This window comes from Bombina bombina, chromosome 3 (genome assembly GCF_027579735.1).
Source record: "Bombina bombina isolate aBomBom1 chromosome 3, aBomBom1.pri, whole genome shotgun sequence".
Lineage (NCBI taxonomy): Eukaryota > Metazoa > Chordata > Amphibia > Anura > Bombinatoridae > Bombina > Bombina bombina.
Genome location: NC_069501.1, coordinates 1,091,590,393 through 1,091,607,964, shown reverse-complemented (window position 1 = coordinate 1,091,607,964; position 17,572 = coordinate 1,091,590,393). Strand labels below are relative to the sequence as shown.

General features: G+C 37.1%; 2 protein-coding genes across 7 annotated transcripts in view; one reads left to right on the top strand and one right to left on the bottom strand.

Annotated features, from left to right (window-relative positions):
- PROSER1 (proline and serine rich 1) overlaps nt 1-5,326 on the bottom strand; it is an 85,331-nt gene extending 80,005 nt beyond the window's left edge. For 2 of the 3 annotated variants that reach the window (XM_053708405.1, XM_053708407.1), the window contains exon 1: nt 5,194-5,326. The gene's annotated coding sequence lies outside the window, so the exon portion shown is untranslated. The remainder of the gene's footprint in view (nt 1-5,193) is intronic. The other variant, XM_053708406.1, reaches the window with a different exon arrangement.
- The window catches only part of NHLRC3 (NHL repeat containing 3), a 79,176-nt gene continuing 66,819 nt past the window's right edge, over nt 5,216-17,572 (top strand). The window contains exons 1-2 of one of the 4 annotated variants that reach the window (XM_053708410.1): nt 5,216-5,237; nt 6,235-6,367. In XM_053708410.1, the coding sequence (XP_053564385.1) occupies nt 6,272-6,367 (96 nt within the window). In that variant the 5' untranslated portion in view covers nt 5,216-5,237; nt 6,235-6,271. The other 3 variants (XM_053708411.1, XM_053708408.1, XM_053708409.1) reach the window with 3 other exon arrangements.

Genomic DNA, 17,572 nt, shown 5'->3' with positions numbered 1-17,572 from the left:
TGTTAAATGTTTTCAATGATTCTTGCTCAAATTATCATTTAATCAATTTAGAATAAATTATGCAATTAATTTGTGCTTTGGATAGCTTGAGTAAAATTTATAAATGACAGAAAACGTTATAATATTGCAAATTACTACACTACCCCACCCAAATACTTGTTAATACAATCCGGCTGGAAAACTTTTCTGTGGAGAACACTGAAAGTAGATGTTAAAATTTAGACTACAGAGGATGATAGAATGAGGAGCTACTGTGGGTAACATCTATAAAATATTTCATGCATATTAGCAATTAAATGCACTAAAATTTGGAGAAACAAACAGGCACAGTAGTGCTTCAAGTTCCCTCTTAAATAAGCAGCACCAGTCAAATAAACAGCTGATCATAGGCAGGTCTTGCTTTTCTACTTGTGCAAGGGCAAATTTACCTTTCTTTTATGCAAAACATACATACATGACTCATTAGCAAATAAACATTTTTGCTTTTTACTAGTTGAAATGTAAATTTTATCGTTAACTCATCACTTCTGTGACCATTATACATACACTCTACTCTCAGGTGCTATAATGATCTGTCTGTAAATATTTTTTTCCACTGAGTCTTTTCACTGGACTCTAAAAAAGTGCAGAGGATGAGTGTGTCAAATAAAATATATTAACTTGTAATCAGCTCTGTCAGTGTAAATTAAATTTTATACTGACAATATGATGACATATTTGCTAAATTAGAGACTTTTTTTTTTTACTTCCCACCTATTCTCAGTTCTTAACATCCTTGTTTTTCGCTATTTATTGTATCACTACAGCCCTTATTCTGTACATTTGATACTGATCATAAATAATGTGGCGCTCTGTAGGGTCAATCTCAGTCGCCATAAAAGTTTTCTCAGGATTGAGTTCCTATTATTATTTTTCATTTAGAAAGTGTCAATAGGTTACATGGCATTTAACAATGAAAATATTTACATGATAGAAATTGTATCAGTTCAGAGGGAGATTGATATAATGATATTAAGGGCCCTTAAAGGGCCATAATACCCAAATGTTTAAACACTTGAAAGTGATGCAGTATAGCTGTAAAAAGCTGACTAGAAAATATATCCTGAACATCTCTATGTAAAAAAGAAAGATATTTTACCTCAAAAGTTCCTCAGTAGCCACATCCCATTGTAAAGGATTTCAAAGCAGCATTTTAGTGTGTCTGTCCTGGGACAGCTTAGGGGATGAGCCTCGTGAACGCTCATATTATTTCACCAATCAGGTAAAGGAAGCTTACTATGAAATCTCATGAGAGTTAAGTTAAATCTCGTGAGATCACAGTAAGAGTTCATGACCTCAGCACTGCTGATGCTGATTGGCTGCTGTTCATTTCTTCATTTTTTTTTTATTTTTACCTGCAGCTGGGAGCAGGTGAAGTATAACTTTTTACACAGAACTTACTCTGCTGAGCTGAGGAGATTGTGAGGTAAAATATCTTCCTTTTTTACATAGAGATGCTCAGGTGATATTTTCCTGTCAGCTTTTTACAGTTATACTGCATCAGTTTCAAGTGATTTAGCATATGAGTATTATGTCTCTTTAAATAAAAAAGTATTTTCACTATAAATAAAGGCACAAAACAGTTTCTTATCAAACAATTTAATATACAATTGTATTTAGAATCTAAGGTTAACAAAGTTTTTCTGTGAAGAACATGATAGCCCCTAGTGTTTTGAGAAAAGACAAGCAGAAACATATGTGGCTAAATAAGTTTAGTCAAGGCTTTAATAGATGTGGGAGACATAATTGCAATTGTTGCGAACATATACATGGAAACAACAAAACTTTTAAATCAGATAAGACAGGAGAGGTCTATAATATTAAAGTGATGGTAAATTTGACACCTTTATATTTTGGCATTCGATGTGAAGTTTAAAAATAAAATTAGTTTAACTGCTGAAATTTTTTTTTTTTTTTAAAAACATACAGTACTTTAGTAACTTTTATATAACTGCTACCTTGCTACGGCATGCTCCGGAAGCCCCAACACTAAGACACTCCCCCCCCCCAGACGTTTTTGCCGTTGACCAATTAATATCCTGGCATTTTGGCATGTTTAATGTAAAGAAAAAACTGGGTCTTTTGCACATGCGTTACCATTGTCATACCCAAAAGATCTGTGGTTTTTTTTTACATTGAAGCATAGCACAATTTGGAGTGGACAACGTCGAAAACGTCAGTCAAAAAAAAAAAAAAAAGGTCTTAGTGTCGGGCTGCCGGAGCGTGCAGTAGCGAAGTAGCAGTTATATAAAAGTTACTAAAGTACTTTAAGGATCTAATGAACTGTATTCTAATTATGTTGTTTACCTTATGGAGTGTTCATGTAACAAAAAGTACATAGGTAGAACAAAAAGAAGTATAAAAACAAGGTTTGGAGAACACCTAAGAAATATTGAGGCAGGGATTATATCACATGGAGTGGTTTCTCACTTTGCTGAAGCACACAATAGAGATAAGAATCAACTAAACATAAAAGCAATAGAACCTGTGAAAAGGGAAGAAATGGGCGGAAATCGACTTCTGGTCCTTAGAAAGAGAGAGACTTATTGGATTCATACCCTTGGGACTTTGGAACCAAGAGGTATGAATAGGGATATAGATCTAGCAGCCTTTATTGAGGAATAATACCAGTTTAAATATTAATATAATTATATAACCTATCATATGGAACTACTTGTCTTGCTCAGTCAGACTTTCCTCTAGTCTCAAAAACATCAAGTGTTCCTTAAAGGGACATAATACTCATATGCTAAATCACTTGAAACTGATGCAGTATAACTGTAAAAATCTGACAGGAAAATATCACCTGAGCATCTCTATGTAAAAAATTAAGATATTTTACCTCACAATCTCCTCAGCTCAGCAGAGTTAGTTCTGTGTAAAAAGTTATATTCAGCTGCAGCCCAGCTGCAGGTAAAAATAAATAAATGAAGAAATGAACAGCAGCCAATCAGCATCAACAGTGCTGAGGTCATGAACTCTTTTACTGTGATCTCATGAGATTTCACTTAACTCTCATGAGATTTCATTGTAAACTTCCTTACACTGAATAGGGAAATAATATAAGTGTGCACGAAAGCTCGCTCCTTCTGCTGTCCCGGGACAGACATACTGATTTGCTGCTTAGAAGTCCTTTACAATGGGATGTGGCTACTGAGAAACTTTTAAGGTAAAATATCTTTCTTTTTTACATAGAGATGTTCAGGTGATATTTTCTAGTCAGCTTTTTACAGCTATACTGCATCACTTTCAAGTGTTTAAACATTTGTGTATTATGGCCCTTTAAGAACATATACTTTCAAGGACATGTACAACTTACTATAAGATGTCTCTACCGCTTATGTTTCCCTCTCCTTTAATGTCCCAATTGATTTCCTTTAGATTGTAAGCTTGAGAGCTTCTCTAACTGTAGCTCACTTTGGGCCTGATATTCAAAAACTCACTGCTCTGGTGATCTAAGATGTATTGTAGTACACTGAGAATTTTAGAAACACAAATGTTATCTCGAGAAATGTTTTTATTGCTATGTAGTGTTATTTATGTGAAACAGAGACTCCCACATTACAATACAAGGTCTAAAAAATCCCTAAGATTTTCTGTGATTTCTCTCCATGATAGCGAGGTTTTGAATATCAGGCCCTTTGTATAAAAGTGCTTCTACAGCTGATTGTGCTTAAAGTGAAAGTAAATCCTAGCGTTTTACAAATGCTAGGATTTACTATTGAAACAAATAAAGGGGACTTTCATTCATGAAGTATAAGATACTTCATGTAGAAATCTCCTTTATTTGTTTCAACCGATCACCGCTCTTAGCTCCTACAGCAGCTCATGGCTAAAAAAAATTTTGGCTAAGAGGTGACTTTTTCACCTCTTAGCCAATAGCTGTGCGGTAAATCCGGCTCCCATGGGTGCCAAGCCAGATTTGCTGCATGGCTATTGGCTAAGAGGTGAAAACGTCACCTCTTAGCCAAAATTTATTTTAGCCGTGGGCTGCTCTACATGAAGTATCTTATACTTCCTGAATGAAAGTGCCCTTTATTTGTTTCAATAGTAAATCCTAGCGCGGCACTACTCTCCTTTTACTTATGTTTTTAAATTGTAGTAATTATTTATTATCGGTTATTTGTAGAGCGCCAACAGATTCTGCAGCGCTAATCTTCAGTGTATAGCCTTACATAATGTCTCATTGTAAGTTATTTATTGTTTTGTTCGCTTATGATTGTAATATACCTTTGTATAGCGCTGCATAAAATGTTGGTGCTATAAAAATAAATGAGAATAATAATAATAATGATAATAATGAGACCTTTGTTGTAAATGTGTATATTTTTGTTTCCACAGTGCTTCATGTTAATCTGCTGACCTTTACATTTAAACAGGATTATGATAATATATCTCATTTTGATCAACTGTCCGGCATCTGTGAACACCCTACCTACACTTTACACATTAGGTCAGCATTCTTGTATCATGATTACTTGATTGCTATGCTGCAACCTGTTCCTGTATTTCCCCCCACAATTTTCCAGCTATGTATGTCCCTATAAGTAATAATATTACATTATAAATTGCACCTCTACTACCCACCCCAGTGCATTGAACTTCTGGGCATGCACATGCACTGCATTACATAATGTGCAGGCTGGGTGCATGTGAACATGGTGTTATGCACAAGATATGCTGGTGTAACACTTGTCCATTTGCAAATTGCACTGGTAGTCAGAAAAGTTATATAATTATATATTATTATGTAGCAGGCAATTAAAACAATCATAGGACTCTTAAAATAAAGTTTATGTTGTACCAATTTAAATGTCTTCATTCATTAAACCAGTTAAGAGGAGGCGATGTGTGATGTCTTAAGATTTGAAAAGTTAAAATGTTAAAACAACAAAACGGTGAGGGATTAATAACTGCACCTATGTTTTATTTTAACTTACACAGAAATATTTTGCGTTCTGAAAAAATACAATATTGCTCTACAAAAAAAGTCCCTTTAAGACAATGACGCAAAGGTTTTGTCAAGATTTTCCCCTTTAAGAACCGTGCGCTGAACAAACATCGCAACGTGCACGCTTCGAGGAGATAAGAAACAAATGTATCCTATCTGTATCATAGCAATACGCGTAAAATATTCCAATATAAGGAGCTTACCCATCTCACCTCGCTTGGGATCTGTTGATGAGTAAACTTAGAAGGTACCAAGTTATCCTGGTTCCGGGGGGGGTCAAATATGTATAGGAAATTTCTTTAAAATATTGTCCCCTTTTTGCATAGCTAATATAATAATATCTTTAAAATACTATAACAGAATACCATGTACCAGATAAACTTTATCTTAGGTGTCACAAAACTGTTGGGGTATATTGAGTCCTGCCTGTGTTTTGAGCAAACATGGTACATTCCAAAGCTTTTATTGCAGGGGGCGTGAGCTTGCAATCTTCCTGCTGCTGACTGAGATAATTAGTTTTGGTTGAGTTCTGGGTTGCGACACATAGGGTTAAAATCCTGTTGTACTTCGGTTTACTGTGTATCCGGAATAGAAAAAGCTTCCGGGGCATATTAACTGGGGCTCCCTTAAGGGGTATCCCAATTCCATTTACATTGTATATCTTTAAACGGCATATTATTTATGCTACTGCTATATAGAATAGCATTCGTTTATTTTCAAAAGTGGAATTGAAAATAAGAATTATATGTTTAGCATGTAATTTATATGTCGTTTCATTCCGAAACCAAGCAGTGACGACAATGACGCGTTGGGCTTTAGTCCCCAGTGTGTCTGAAGGTTTAACTAATTCAGTGCTGGGTAGATAACACACACACTGGGAATCTGTATGTGCAGTAAACCTGCTAATGTCCCTAGATGTAACAGGCCATCATTCTGTGCAGTATTGTATAATGTTTGTTATACAGAACATGATACGCAATGTGCCTACGATATGTTCTTTTAGGCTAAATAAAAAACATTCTAAATTCGATTGCGACATTTTTTTAATATTCAGAGAAAGTGCATTGGTGCCCACAGCAGTTTATCATCACAATATCTGCTCATATTATCAGGACATAAAATAAATGTATAGGAACTAATGATCACTACTGGGGGAGGAGCAGTCCTCTCTTGTAATAATCATAAGACTGGAAACAGGAAAAGAAGTGCTAACTATGCAAATATCCGCCTCTGTCTATTTACAGGTCATGAAGGGCTCCCAGGAATAATTTAGTAATCAACATGAAGTACAAGCCGAACTTCTGGCTCTGTGTTATCACAATACTCAGCCTGTGGCTGGCTTTGCTGCTGCTACACTGCTGCAAGATACGAGTAGAGGTGAGAATGACAAACCTCTTTTGACTAGTGCACAAGCTTTGTGATTGTAATGTTTATGCACCTACCAGCGATTCCTATGGTTGTTGCCTCTAAACACTTGATGACGCACAATAGGGAAAACAACAATTATTTTTCTTCATTGACTCAGTTGCTTCTTATGTACGTCTCTTGTGGGAAACTATTATACAAGTTGTTTAAAGTAAGGTGATCACATTATTTAAATGAAATGCTGGGACATTTTTTTTTATTGACAAATGGCAAACTATTTTATAGCATATTTTCCTCAAATTATGTATGCAGTGTATTTGGTATGGGTTTATGGAGTGATTGTATGATATATATATATATATATATATATATACATTATTTCACACAAACAAGTATACACATGCACACACGCACAAGCAAACATTTACACACATGCACATACACACACAAGCATACATATATACACATACACGCATGCGCGCACACACAAGCATATATATATATATATATGCATGCACACACAAGCAAACATTTACACACATGCACATACACACACACACACACAAGCATACATATATACACACATACACGCATGCGCGCACACACAAGCATATATATATATATACATGCATGCACACACACAAGCAAACATTTACACACATGCACATACACACACAAGCATACATATATACACACATACACGCATGCGCGCACACACAAGCATATATATATATATATATATATATACATGCATGCACACACACAAGCAAACATTTACACACATGCACATACACACACAAGCATACATATATACACATACACGCATGCGCGCACACACAAGCATATATATATATATGCATGCACACACACAAGCAAACATTTACACACATGCACATACACACACACACACAAGCATACATATATACACACATACACGCATGCGCGCACACACAAGCACATATATATATACATGCATGCACACACACAAGCAAACATTTACACACATGCACATACACACACAAGCATACATATATACACACATACACGCATGCGCGCACACACAAGCATATATATATATATATATATATATATATATATACATGCATGCACACACACAAGCAAACATTTACACACATGCACATACACACAAAAGCATACATATATACACATACACGCATGCGCGCACACACAAGCATATATATATATATACATGCATGCACACACAAAAGCATACATATATAAACATACACATACAAGCATACATATAGACACGTGCACATATACACATAAACACACAAGCATACATGTATACACACACACACACACAAGTATACATACACACACATACACTCACTCATATACACACACACACACGCCTACATACACACATATATATATATATATATATATATATATATATACGCACATATACACACATACACAAGCTCTTCTCTTCTGACCTGTGCGCTGCCTGCCATATGCTGGGACGAAGTGAAGTTATCTGGACGGTCACTTCCACCCATTGCTTGGCTGCAGTACAACAGGAGCCGGGGACTGTCCCCTAAAATCGGGGACGTCTGGTCACCCTAGATTAAAGGGACTTCAACCCCATTTCTATATATGCTTGTATTAAGGACTACTTTGCAAAAGATCCACAAGCAAAATGTAAGTTGTAAATGCTTAAACGTTCATGTTAAAGTATGAATTGTTGTTTTCCAGAGACACCTTGGCAGTTTGTGATCTAAGTAAATACATTCGTATGCTGATTATGCAATCTCTGTGTAGAATGTTGTAGGGGCTTCTGACCTGTTAAATGTCCTGCAGCCTCTCAAAAGAAAAGTGTAAAAAACACAATTTCAAAAGTAAACTACTGGAGAAAGGACAACATAAATCAAATACATTGCACATTTTTTTTTACTATGCATCATTAGAAACAAAGTGCAATCATTTTTTAGTTTTATGTCCCTTTAAGATCAAAGACTAATATTATGAAATGCTTCATTAATAGTAATGGCACAATAGATCATTGTATCTATATGTTAAAATTAAGTTTACTAAAACCATACACTGCTGACACAATAGCAATGGTAGTCAACATAGTTGAACACAGACTCTTAAAAGATAACAAGTGAGCTTATAAAATAATTTGTACTCAAGGGGTCTGCAAACGTAGGGCCCCATGTGCAAGGTTCCACACTTGGGAATCTGCCCACCTTCATGGTGAGCTGGCAGTGGACACCATGTTTGTTTCCTGTATTTACTAGCAAACAAGTATTTCCTTGTGCAGTGCTGCACCCTGCTCTTGTGTGTGTGCTGTCAATCACTCTGGGTAGAGGTGTGGGTTAGGAGAGGGTGGGCAGTGCCCCTATACTACATACAAAGGCTTGCCGGTGGGAAAGAGGGAAAACCGCTACACTACAGGTAAAAAACTTTAAAATAATGTTTACAGGGGTGGGGTAGGTTCTTATTCCCTATACTACAGAAAAAAATAATGGTGCTGTAATCATGGGCTGTGGGAGAGATATGGGGTGGCCCTTATGTTTACAGGGTAGGTAGGGGTTCACTATACTAGAAAAAAATTGGTGCTGTAATCATAGGAGTTGGATGGATGGGGCGGCCCTTACACAAAAACGTGATGATGGGTGGTGGGAGCACCTAAGCTACAGAATACATCTTTGTTCCCTATAATACAAAAATAAAATGGAAATAAGGATTTGGGGGAGAGGGTTAGCACGGTTCACTAGACCAATGTTTCTCATCCGCGGTCCTCAAGTACCGCTAACAGGCCAGGTTTTCATTATAGCTGAACTAGAGCACAAGTGAAATAATCAGCTGATCAGTAACCATGGATAATAATCAGCTCTCACCCATCAGCTGATTATTTAACTTGTGCTCTAGTTCAGCTCTAATGAAAATCTGGCCTGTTAGGGGTACTTGAGGACCATGGTTGAGAAATATAGCCTGCAATTTTCATCCTTAGGGGCCAATTTATTAAGTGTCTGGCGGACATGATTCGCTGTAGCGAATCATGTCTGCCAGACATCGATAAATGCTGAGAGCAAACGCTGTCAGCATTTATCATTGTACAAGCAGTTCTGGTGAACTGCTTGTGCAATGCCGCCCCTGCAGATTCACGACCAATCGGCCACTAGCATTGGGTGTCAATCAACCCGATCGTATGAGATTGGGCGGATTAATGTCCGCCGCCTCAGAGGAGGCATATGAGTTAAGGAGCAGCGGTTTTAAGACCACTGCTTCTTAATTCCTGTTTCCGGCAAGCCTGAAGGTTCGCGCGGAAACGGGTATACGGCCCCATTCGGGCCATGATAAATCGGCCCCTTAGTGTGGAAGCTGAGGAATCTGCTCTTATCAAACAAACAGAATCTGCTTTTGGTTCTATTAAAATCAGGCTGGACAATCCGATTATCTGTGAATATAAAGGATGGACTGTCCGATTTATGCCAATAGATTTGTGTTATAAGGTTTAAAGGGATATATTATGTGAAGGTTTAAAGGAATATATTATGTGTTAAAATTTATGTTTTTTCAAAAGGAATTTTGTAACTTATGTACACTGAGGCATTGTTTGTTTTTTTCCACAGTGGAATTCACCCATAGCTGAGAGATGTATAAATATTGATAATAAACGGATACGTTTTTAAGTATTAAAAGAGAGCTGTATTCCTTACTTTTAGAAAAGAGTTTAATCTATCCTTTTCGCAATCCTTTCTTTCATTTAGTAACAAAATTCATTTTTAAGGGTCTGCACCAGTTAACCTTAGATGATATCGAAGGTGAAATTGAATATATAATATACATACAAATATATGGATTAAATTGTAAGATTATTCCTGTCCCCATTCAATTAGTTACATTTTTTTATATGTATAATGTATATGTATAATGTATATATCTATATATGTGTGTATAATAAATATATATATATATATAATCATAAAAGCAGGCAGAATCGTTACTGTTGCGGAGGAGCTTTTGAGTAGGCAACTTTTTATTTTGAGTGTTAGATCTATAGATCTGCTCACCTATCTACCGATAATATATATATATATATATATATATATATATATATTTGTAGAAAAAAATTTGATTCGTTCTCTTGGTATTTTGTTGAAATCTAAACCTAGGTAGGCTCATATGCTAATTTCTAAGCCCTTGAAAGCTGCCCCTTATCACAACTAGACAGCGCTAGTCTATGTGTGTCATATAGGTAACATTGTGCTGACTCCTGTGGAGTTACTTATGAGTCCGCACTGATCAGCCAGTAGTAATTGGGCTCCCCACTAGGAAAAGTATAAAAAAGCGTATGATTTTCTTAATAAATCAGATTCAGATATTGACCCTTCTGGATCTGAATACCAGCATAACTCAGATACACATAGATTACTAGTTTTGCGCTAAACAGGGTGCGAAAAGAATGGCAAAAAATTTGCATTATTGCACTCTTCATAGCGCTGCCATTAAAAGTTACACAAAAACCTCCTTGTGCTGTGCGTTAAGCTCCATACCGCACAAAAGCCAAGGGCTGAGTTTACGTGCTCGTGCACTCTTTCCCCCATAGACATCAACCTAACATAAACCCATAGTCTAAACACCCCTAATCCGCCGCTCCCTGACATCGCCGACACTAAATCTAATTATTAACTCCTATTCCGTCGCTCTCCGACACTAATAAAAGTTATTAACCCCTAATCCGCTTCCCCCGACATCGCCGACACTTAAATAAACCTATTTGAGTGCAGAATGGACGTTGCGTTAGAGGCTAAAATGCTTGCGTTATAGCTATACCGCCGCAACTCGTAATATTTATGTGTTCCCAGCCAATCAACACGCAATGGCCAATTTTTCAGCGGTATAGCTGTGCCGCAAAACTAGTAATCTAGCCAATGGTGAACAAAGTGATATTGAAGATGAACTCCAACTGCCCCTTCCAAAAAAACTGAGAAATCCCATTTGATGATTGGCCCAACCTCCTGTAGAAAGCACTTTAATTTGCAATTCCCCTGAATCATATTGCCCAGAAATGTCTAATTTTGTAATTCTGCGGGTATAAATGTAACTAATTTCACCCCAGCAGCATTTTTCTACATTTTTTTCCCCCTCCCTAATTAATTGAAGATTTGGTTGTGCAAACAAATTCATGTGCACAGCAATGCGCAGCCCAGAAATCCTCCAGCCATGTAGGTGTAACATTTTTTGGGGTCTCACTCTCATTATGGCATTGTACGTAAGCCATCTATAAAATCCTATTAGTCTACCCACCCTATATCAATATAGTTTTGTGACATAAACAGCAATACATATTGAAAAAATTAAAAAGAGGATACACTGTCCAGTAACATTTATTTGCTTTGTCTCTCAAGGACACAAAAAAGAGAGAGACCTTAAAAACCTTCCATGGTATTACGCACATGATTCTGAGCTATTAGACAAGCTCAGTCAAATATAGTAACATCCATTAAAAGCTTTTTTTTTTTTTTCTTTCAAAAGAGCTTTATTGGTATAAATTCAGGTTTACAATATTCGCACCAAAACATAAACAGCAATATCAAAATTTATATAAGGATGTGTAAACCCACACATATTCATTTGAATAGCTCTCTTCTTTTATACAATTTTCTTACTTTCTGTAAATTCTTATCTTTAATATCTGTAATCTTTATAGTTTAGAATATATAACAAGGTAGCCATTGTTAATTTAATTACAGTCAATACAAAACGCACTTAATAATATCTAAAGAATATGGGATAGAGAGGTAGGGAAAGGAGGAAAGAGAGAAAAGAGAGAGAAAAAAAGGGGGGGGGGAAGGGACGCTTTATATAGTACCAGTCCAAACCGCCCAGATCATTTCATAAGTATCTAATTTATCTATTTTAAGGTAATGATATCTTTCTAAAGTGATAAGCTCCAAGACTTGTCTCTTTCAATCCTCTACAGACGGGACATTTTGTGTTTTCCACCCCTTGGGGATGAGTTTTTTTGCTCCCGTGATCATTATCAGAAGGAGCGCTAGCTTAGTTGGTTCTTTAATTTTAGGCAATTAACAAAATAAAATACTGTCTGGGGTATTTGGTATATGTGTGTTCAGTAAGTTAGAGATGAATGGAAAAAATACTCGCCCAAAAGGTATGTAATCTAGGGCAAGACCACCATATATGTGTCAAGGAGCCCTCCCCTCCACATCCTCTCCAGCATGTGCTACTCAGAGATGGGAACATTTTATGTAGTCTGACCGGGGTGAGGTACCAACGACTCAAAAATTGAATATGAATCTCTTGTATGTTGGCAGACCCTGATGAGTGAGTTCAAAAGCCCTTAACCATGAGTCAGAGTCAATTTCTTGCGGTAACTCTTTATTCCAAGCAAAGTGTATGAAGGTAGTGTTGTTTGATCTGCAGTAGAAGTTATTTTATATAAAATAGATATTAGATGTCTAGGCGTGTTTGGAAGGATACAACGTTTTTCAAAGGGTGTTCTCTACCCAAAACGTTCCTGTGCCTGAGGGAGATATAATGGAGCAACTGGTTATAGGTTAGCCACGAGGAGAAAATTTCTGTATGAGTCTCGGCCAATTGGATCTGGGTTTTAATAATGTTATTATCCTTAAGAAACTGCATAGATCCCACCCTAAGGCTGTAGGGCTTTTTAATACGGGAGCCCAGTTTGTGGTATGGGAGGTCTACATTCTCAATTATCGGTGTAAGTGGTGAGTTTCTAGATGAGACATGAGTGCTTGTTGCCAATGTTCTATCCCATTCTGCCAGTGTTTCTGCCGTTATGATGTATTTAAGTGTCTAGGCCTGTAAGATGGAGAAGTCCATGCTAATGTGCCTACGTTATTCATTGAGAATATTTGCCTATCTAAGTGCAGCCAGGCCTTATCAGTGCTATTTTGGGACCATTCTATTAATCTTTGTAGAAAGATCGCTCTCCTATATGCTGACAAATTAGGCAGCCCCAACCCCCCTCTATCCCTTGGCACGTACATCATTTTCTTTGGAACCCTAGGTCTAATGTTTGCCCAAATGTACCTCTCTATTATGGTTTGTAGTTGGTGAGTATATCCATCAGGCAAAGGGATTGGTAACGCCTGAAGGACATAAAGGATCCTAGGAAGGATGTTCATTTTAAATACACCTATCCTCCCTAGCCAGGAAAGAGGTTTATTCTTCCATCTTGACAAATCTCTTATAATGTCGTTTTTTAAAGGGGTATAATTGTATTTAAAAAGGTATTGTACGCAAGGTGTTAAATGTATCCCTAGGTATTTAAGTTTGTGAAGTTCTTCTATGGTAATAGGGGCAGACAAAGAGTCAGCTGCTTGTGTGCTTATTATTGGGACCTTTAGACCTTTAGATCTTTAAAGTATTGGTTCAGGCCTTCATCCAGTAGGGAGTTATCTCTTGGATTGCTCTCCCCTAAGTTATATAGGTTACTATAATAATTTCTGAAAGTGGCAGCAATTGCAGGACTATCCTTTACTGTTTTACTGTCTGGAGTGTCAAGAGAGTGTATATAAGTGTTCAATTGTTTCCTTCTTAAATTTCTAGCTAATATTTTACCAAGTTTGTTTCCCCCTTCAAAATAGTATTGTTTAAGGAAAAGAGCCTTACGTTGGTGTATTTCAGTCAGGTGTTGCTTGAGCAAAAGTCTAGTGTCATTAAGTTCGGATGTGGTCTTTTCGTCAGAAGGGTTTTGCTTATGGACAGTTTCTAATGCACTGATTTTTTGTAATAGTATGTTTTTCCCTTGTTATCCTATTTAGTTTGGATTTATGTTTTATTAGTAATCCTCTAACTACTGTCTTATGAGCTTCCCATTCTATCTGTCGAGATGAGGAGGTCTGAGAATTTAGTGTAAAATATTCGGCAATGTTTTTTTGAACCGTCTCTAGAAACAGTGTGTCGTTCAATAGGGAATCATCCAATCTCCAGACTTTGTGAGAGATCGGGACATCCGGCCATAACACTCTAGAAGTTGCCGGGGCATGATCAGACCAAGTGATAGATCCGATATCACATTCGCATGTGATAGATAGGCCTTGTGAATCAGTGTATATATGGTCGATCTGTGTATAGCAATTGTGGGGGTTAGAGAAAAAGGTATAATCCCTGTCTAGAGGGTGTAATGTCCTCCATGTGTCATGAAGTGTGAGATTTTGAAATATATTTTTTATAACATTTAGTTTCTTTTTATTGATACTGGAAGTCCCCCTTGAGGAGTCTAAGTGTGGATCTAGGGAGACATTAAAATCCCCCGCCATGAATACCACTCCCTGGGAGTGGTCAAGAATCAAGTTAGCTATTTTTTTGAAGAACCCAATATGTGTCTGGTTTGGAGCATAGATGTTAATGAGTGTAATTTGATGACCATAGAGTAAGCCTGTCAGTAGGATGTATCTACCTTCAGGATCCTTTATAATTTGATTGGTTTTTACAGGTAGGGTTCGGTGAAATAAAATACCAACTCCAGCCTTCTTATTGGGTCCGGAGGCAAAATAGGCCATGGGGTATTGCGTATTGTACCATTTGGGTTATTTTCCCTTCTGAAAATGGGTTTCTTGGAGCTTTAGGATGTGGCTATTGAGTTTGTTCAGGTCTCGAAATGCAATGGAGCGTTTACCGGGATTATTTAGGCCTTTAGCATTAATTGTGGTTATTTCTATAGAGTGAAATTGAAATTTGCTGGGTTTTGGTTGCATATTGATGTAGGTCAAGGAGAGAAAAAAAAAAAAAAGCTGCTAAGGGTGTGTGTGTGTGGGGGGGGTGAGGTACGAGAACTATAAAGTTGTAAAGAAAAGTTAGAAAAAAGAGATATCTAGAGAAGAGTGAGCGAGTAGTAGCGCTTTTTTAGATGTAGACTGAGTAAATCTTAAGTTGTTAAGAACAAACAAAAAAATGTAAAACAAAGGTCTTTGAACAATATTAATTCAAACAAACATCAATTATAACAAATGTGACAAATGGGGGTAGTACACCCATGTATAGCAAGCAATAAATAGTAACATAATGTGAGATAAAATCCCAGTTTTGACAAGAGGTAGGAAAAAAGGAAAGGAGGAGGGGGGGAGAGGGAAAGGAAAGGGAAAGCGAGAAAAGGAGGGTAATGGGAGGGGTAGGACTAAAAGGAGGGGGTTGTATAAGGGTGGGAAGAGAAGGGAAGAAGGGGCGGGTAAGATGGATGAGGAAGAGGGGATGAAAAAAGGAGGGGGGGGGAGAGAGAAGAGGTTAAAGAAGGAAGAAAGGGATAGGCTTAGAAGGAAAGATCCACCAGGGTATATTGTGATCTGTAGTAGTTGAATAACCTCTTATTTAAAGTGAACTAAGAAAACAACACAAAGACAGCTTTGTTTAGGAGGAGTGATGAAGTGCTTTGATCTCATATTTCTTCAGATACTATAGAGTTTTACTCTTCTAAACTCCCATTTGGAATTTTTTTAAAAAAAAATTACACATAGAATTAACCCCTTAATGACCACAGCACTTTTCCATTTTCTGTCCGTTTGGGACCAAGGCTATTTTTACATTTTTGTGGTGTTTGTGTTTAGCTGTAATTTTCCTCTTACTCATTTACTGTACCCACACATATTATATACCGTTTTTCTCGCCATTAAATGGACTTTCAAAATATACCATTATTTTCATCATATCTTATAATTTACTATAAAAAATATTATAAAATATGAGGAAAAAATGGAAAAAACACACTTTTTCTAACTTTGACCCCCAAAATCTGTTACACATCTACAACCACCAAAAAACACCCATGCTAAATAGTTTCTAAATTTTGTCCTGAGTTTAGAAATACCCAATGTTTACATGTTCTTTACTTTTTTTGCAAGTTATAGGGCTATAAGTACAAGTAGCACTTTGCCATTTCCAAACCACTTTTTTTCAAAATTAGCGCTAGTTACATTGGGACACTAATATCTTTCAGGAATCTCTGAATATCCATTGACATGTATATATTTTTTTTTAGAAGACATCCCAAAGTATTGATCTAGGCCCATTTTGGTATATTTCATGGCACCATTTCACCGCCGAATGCGATCAAATAAAAAAATTATTTTACTTTTTCACAAATTTTTTCACAAACTTTAGGTTTCTCACTGAAATTATTTACAAACAACTCATGAAATTATGGAATAAATGGTTGTAAATGCTTCTCTGGGATCCCCTTTGTTCATAAATAGCAGACATATATGGCTTTGGCTTTGCTTTTTGGTAATTAGAAGGCTGCTAAATGCCACTGCGCACCAACCGTGTATTATGCCCAGCAGTGAATGGGTTAATTAGGGAGCATGTAGGGAGCTTCTAGGGTTAATTTTAGCTCTAGTGTAGTGTAGTAGACAACCCCAATTATTGATCTAGGCCCATTTTGGTATATTTCATGCCACCATTTCACCGCCAAAAGCAATCAAATAAAAAAAAATTGTTCACTTTTTCAAACTTTAGGTTTTTCACTAAAATTATTTACAAACAGCTTGTGCAATTATGGCACAAATGGTTTTAAATGCTTCTCTGGGATCCCCTTTGTTCATAAATAGCAGACATATATGGCTTTGGCTTTGCTTTTTGGTAATTAGAAGGCTGCTAAATGCCACTGCGCACCAACCGTGTATTATGCCCAGCAGTGAATGGGTTAATTAGGGAGCATGTAGGGAGCTTGCAGGGTTAATTTTAGCTTTAGTGTAGAGATCAGACTCCCACCTGACACATCCCACCCCCTGATCCCTCCCAAACAGCACTCTTCCCTCCCCCACCCCACAATTGTCCCCGCCATCTTAAGTACTGGCAGAAAGTCTGCCAGTACTAAAATAAAAGGTATAAAAAAAAAAATTTTTTTTAAGCATATTTACATATGCTGCTATGTAGGGTCCCCCCTTAGCCCCCAACCTCCCTGATCCCCCCAAAATAGCTCCCTAACCCTCCCCCTCTGCCTTATTGGGGCCATCTTGGGTACTGGCAGCTGTCTGCCAGTACCCAGTTTGCAAATAAAAATGTTTTATTTTTTATGTTTTACTTTTTGTTTCTGTAGTGTAGCTTCCCCCCCACAGTCCAATACCCCACCAGCCAAACCGATCACCAAAAAAACCATATTAACCCCTTTGATCCCCACTTCTAACATAAACATTTTCTGTAGCGTAGTGGTTCCCACCCGCTCCCTCCCCGTGCACGCGCCCGCCCGGCCTCCCCGTG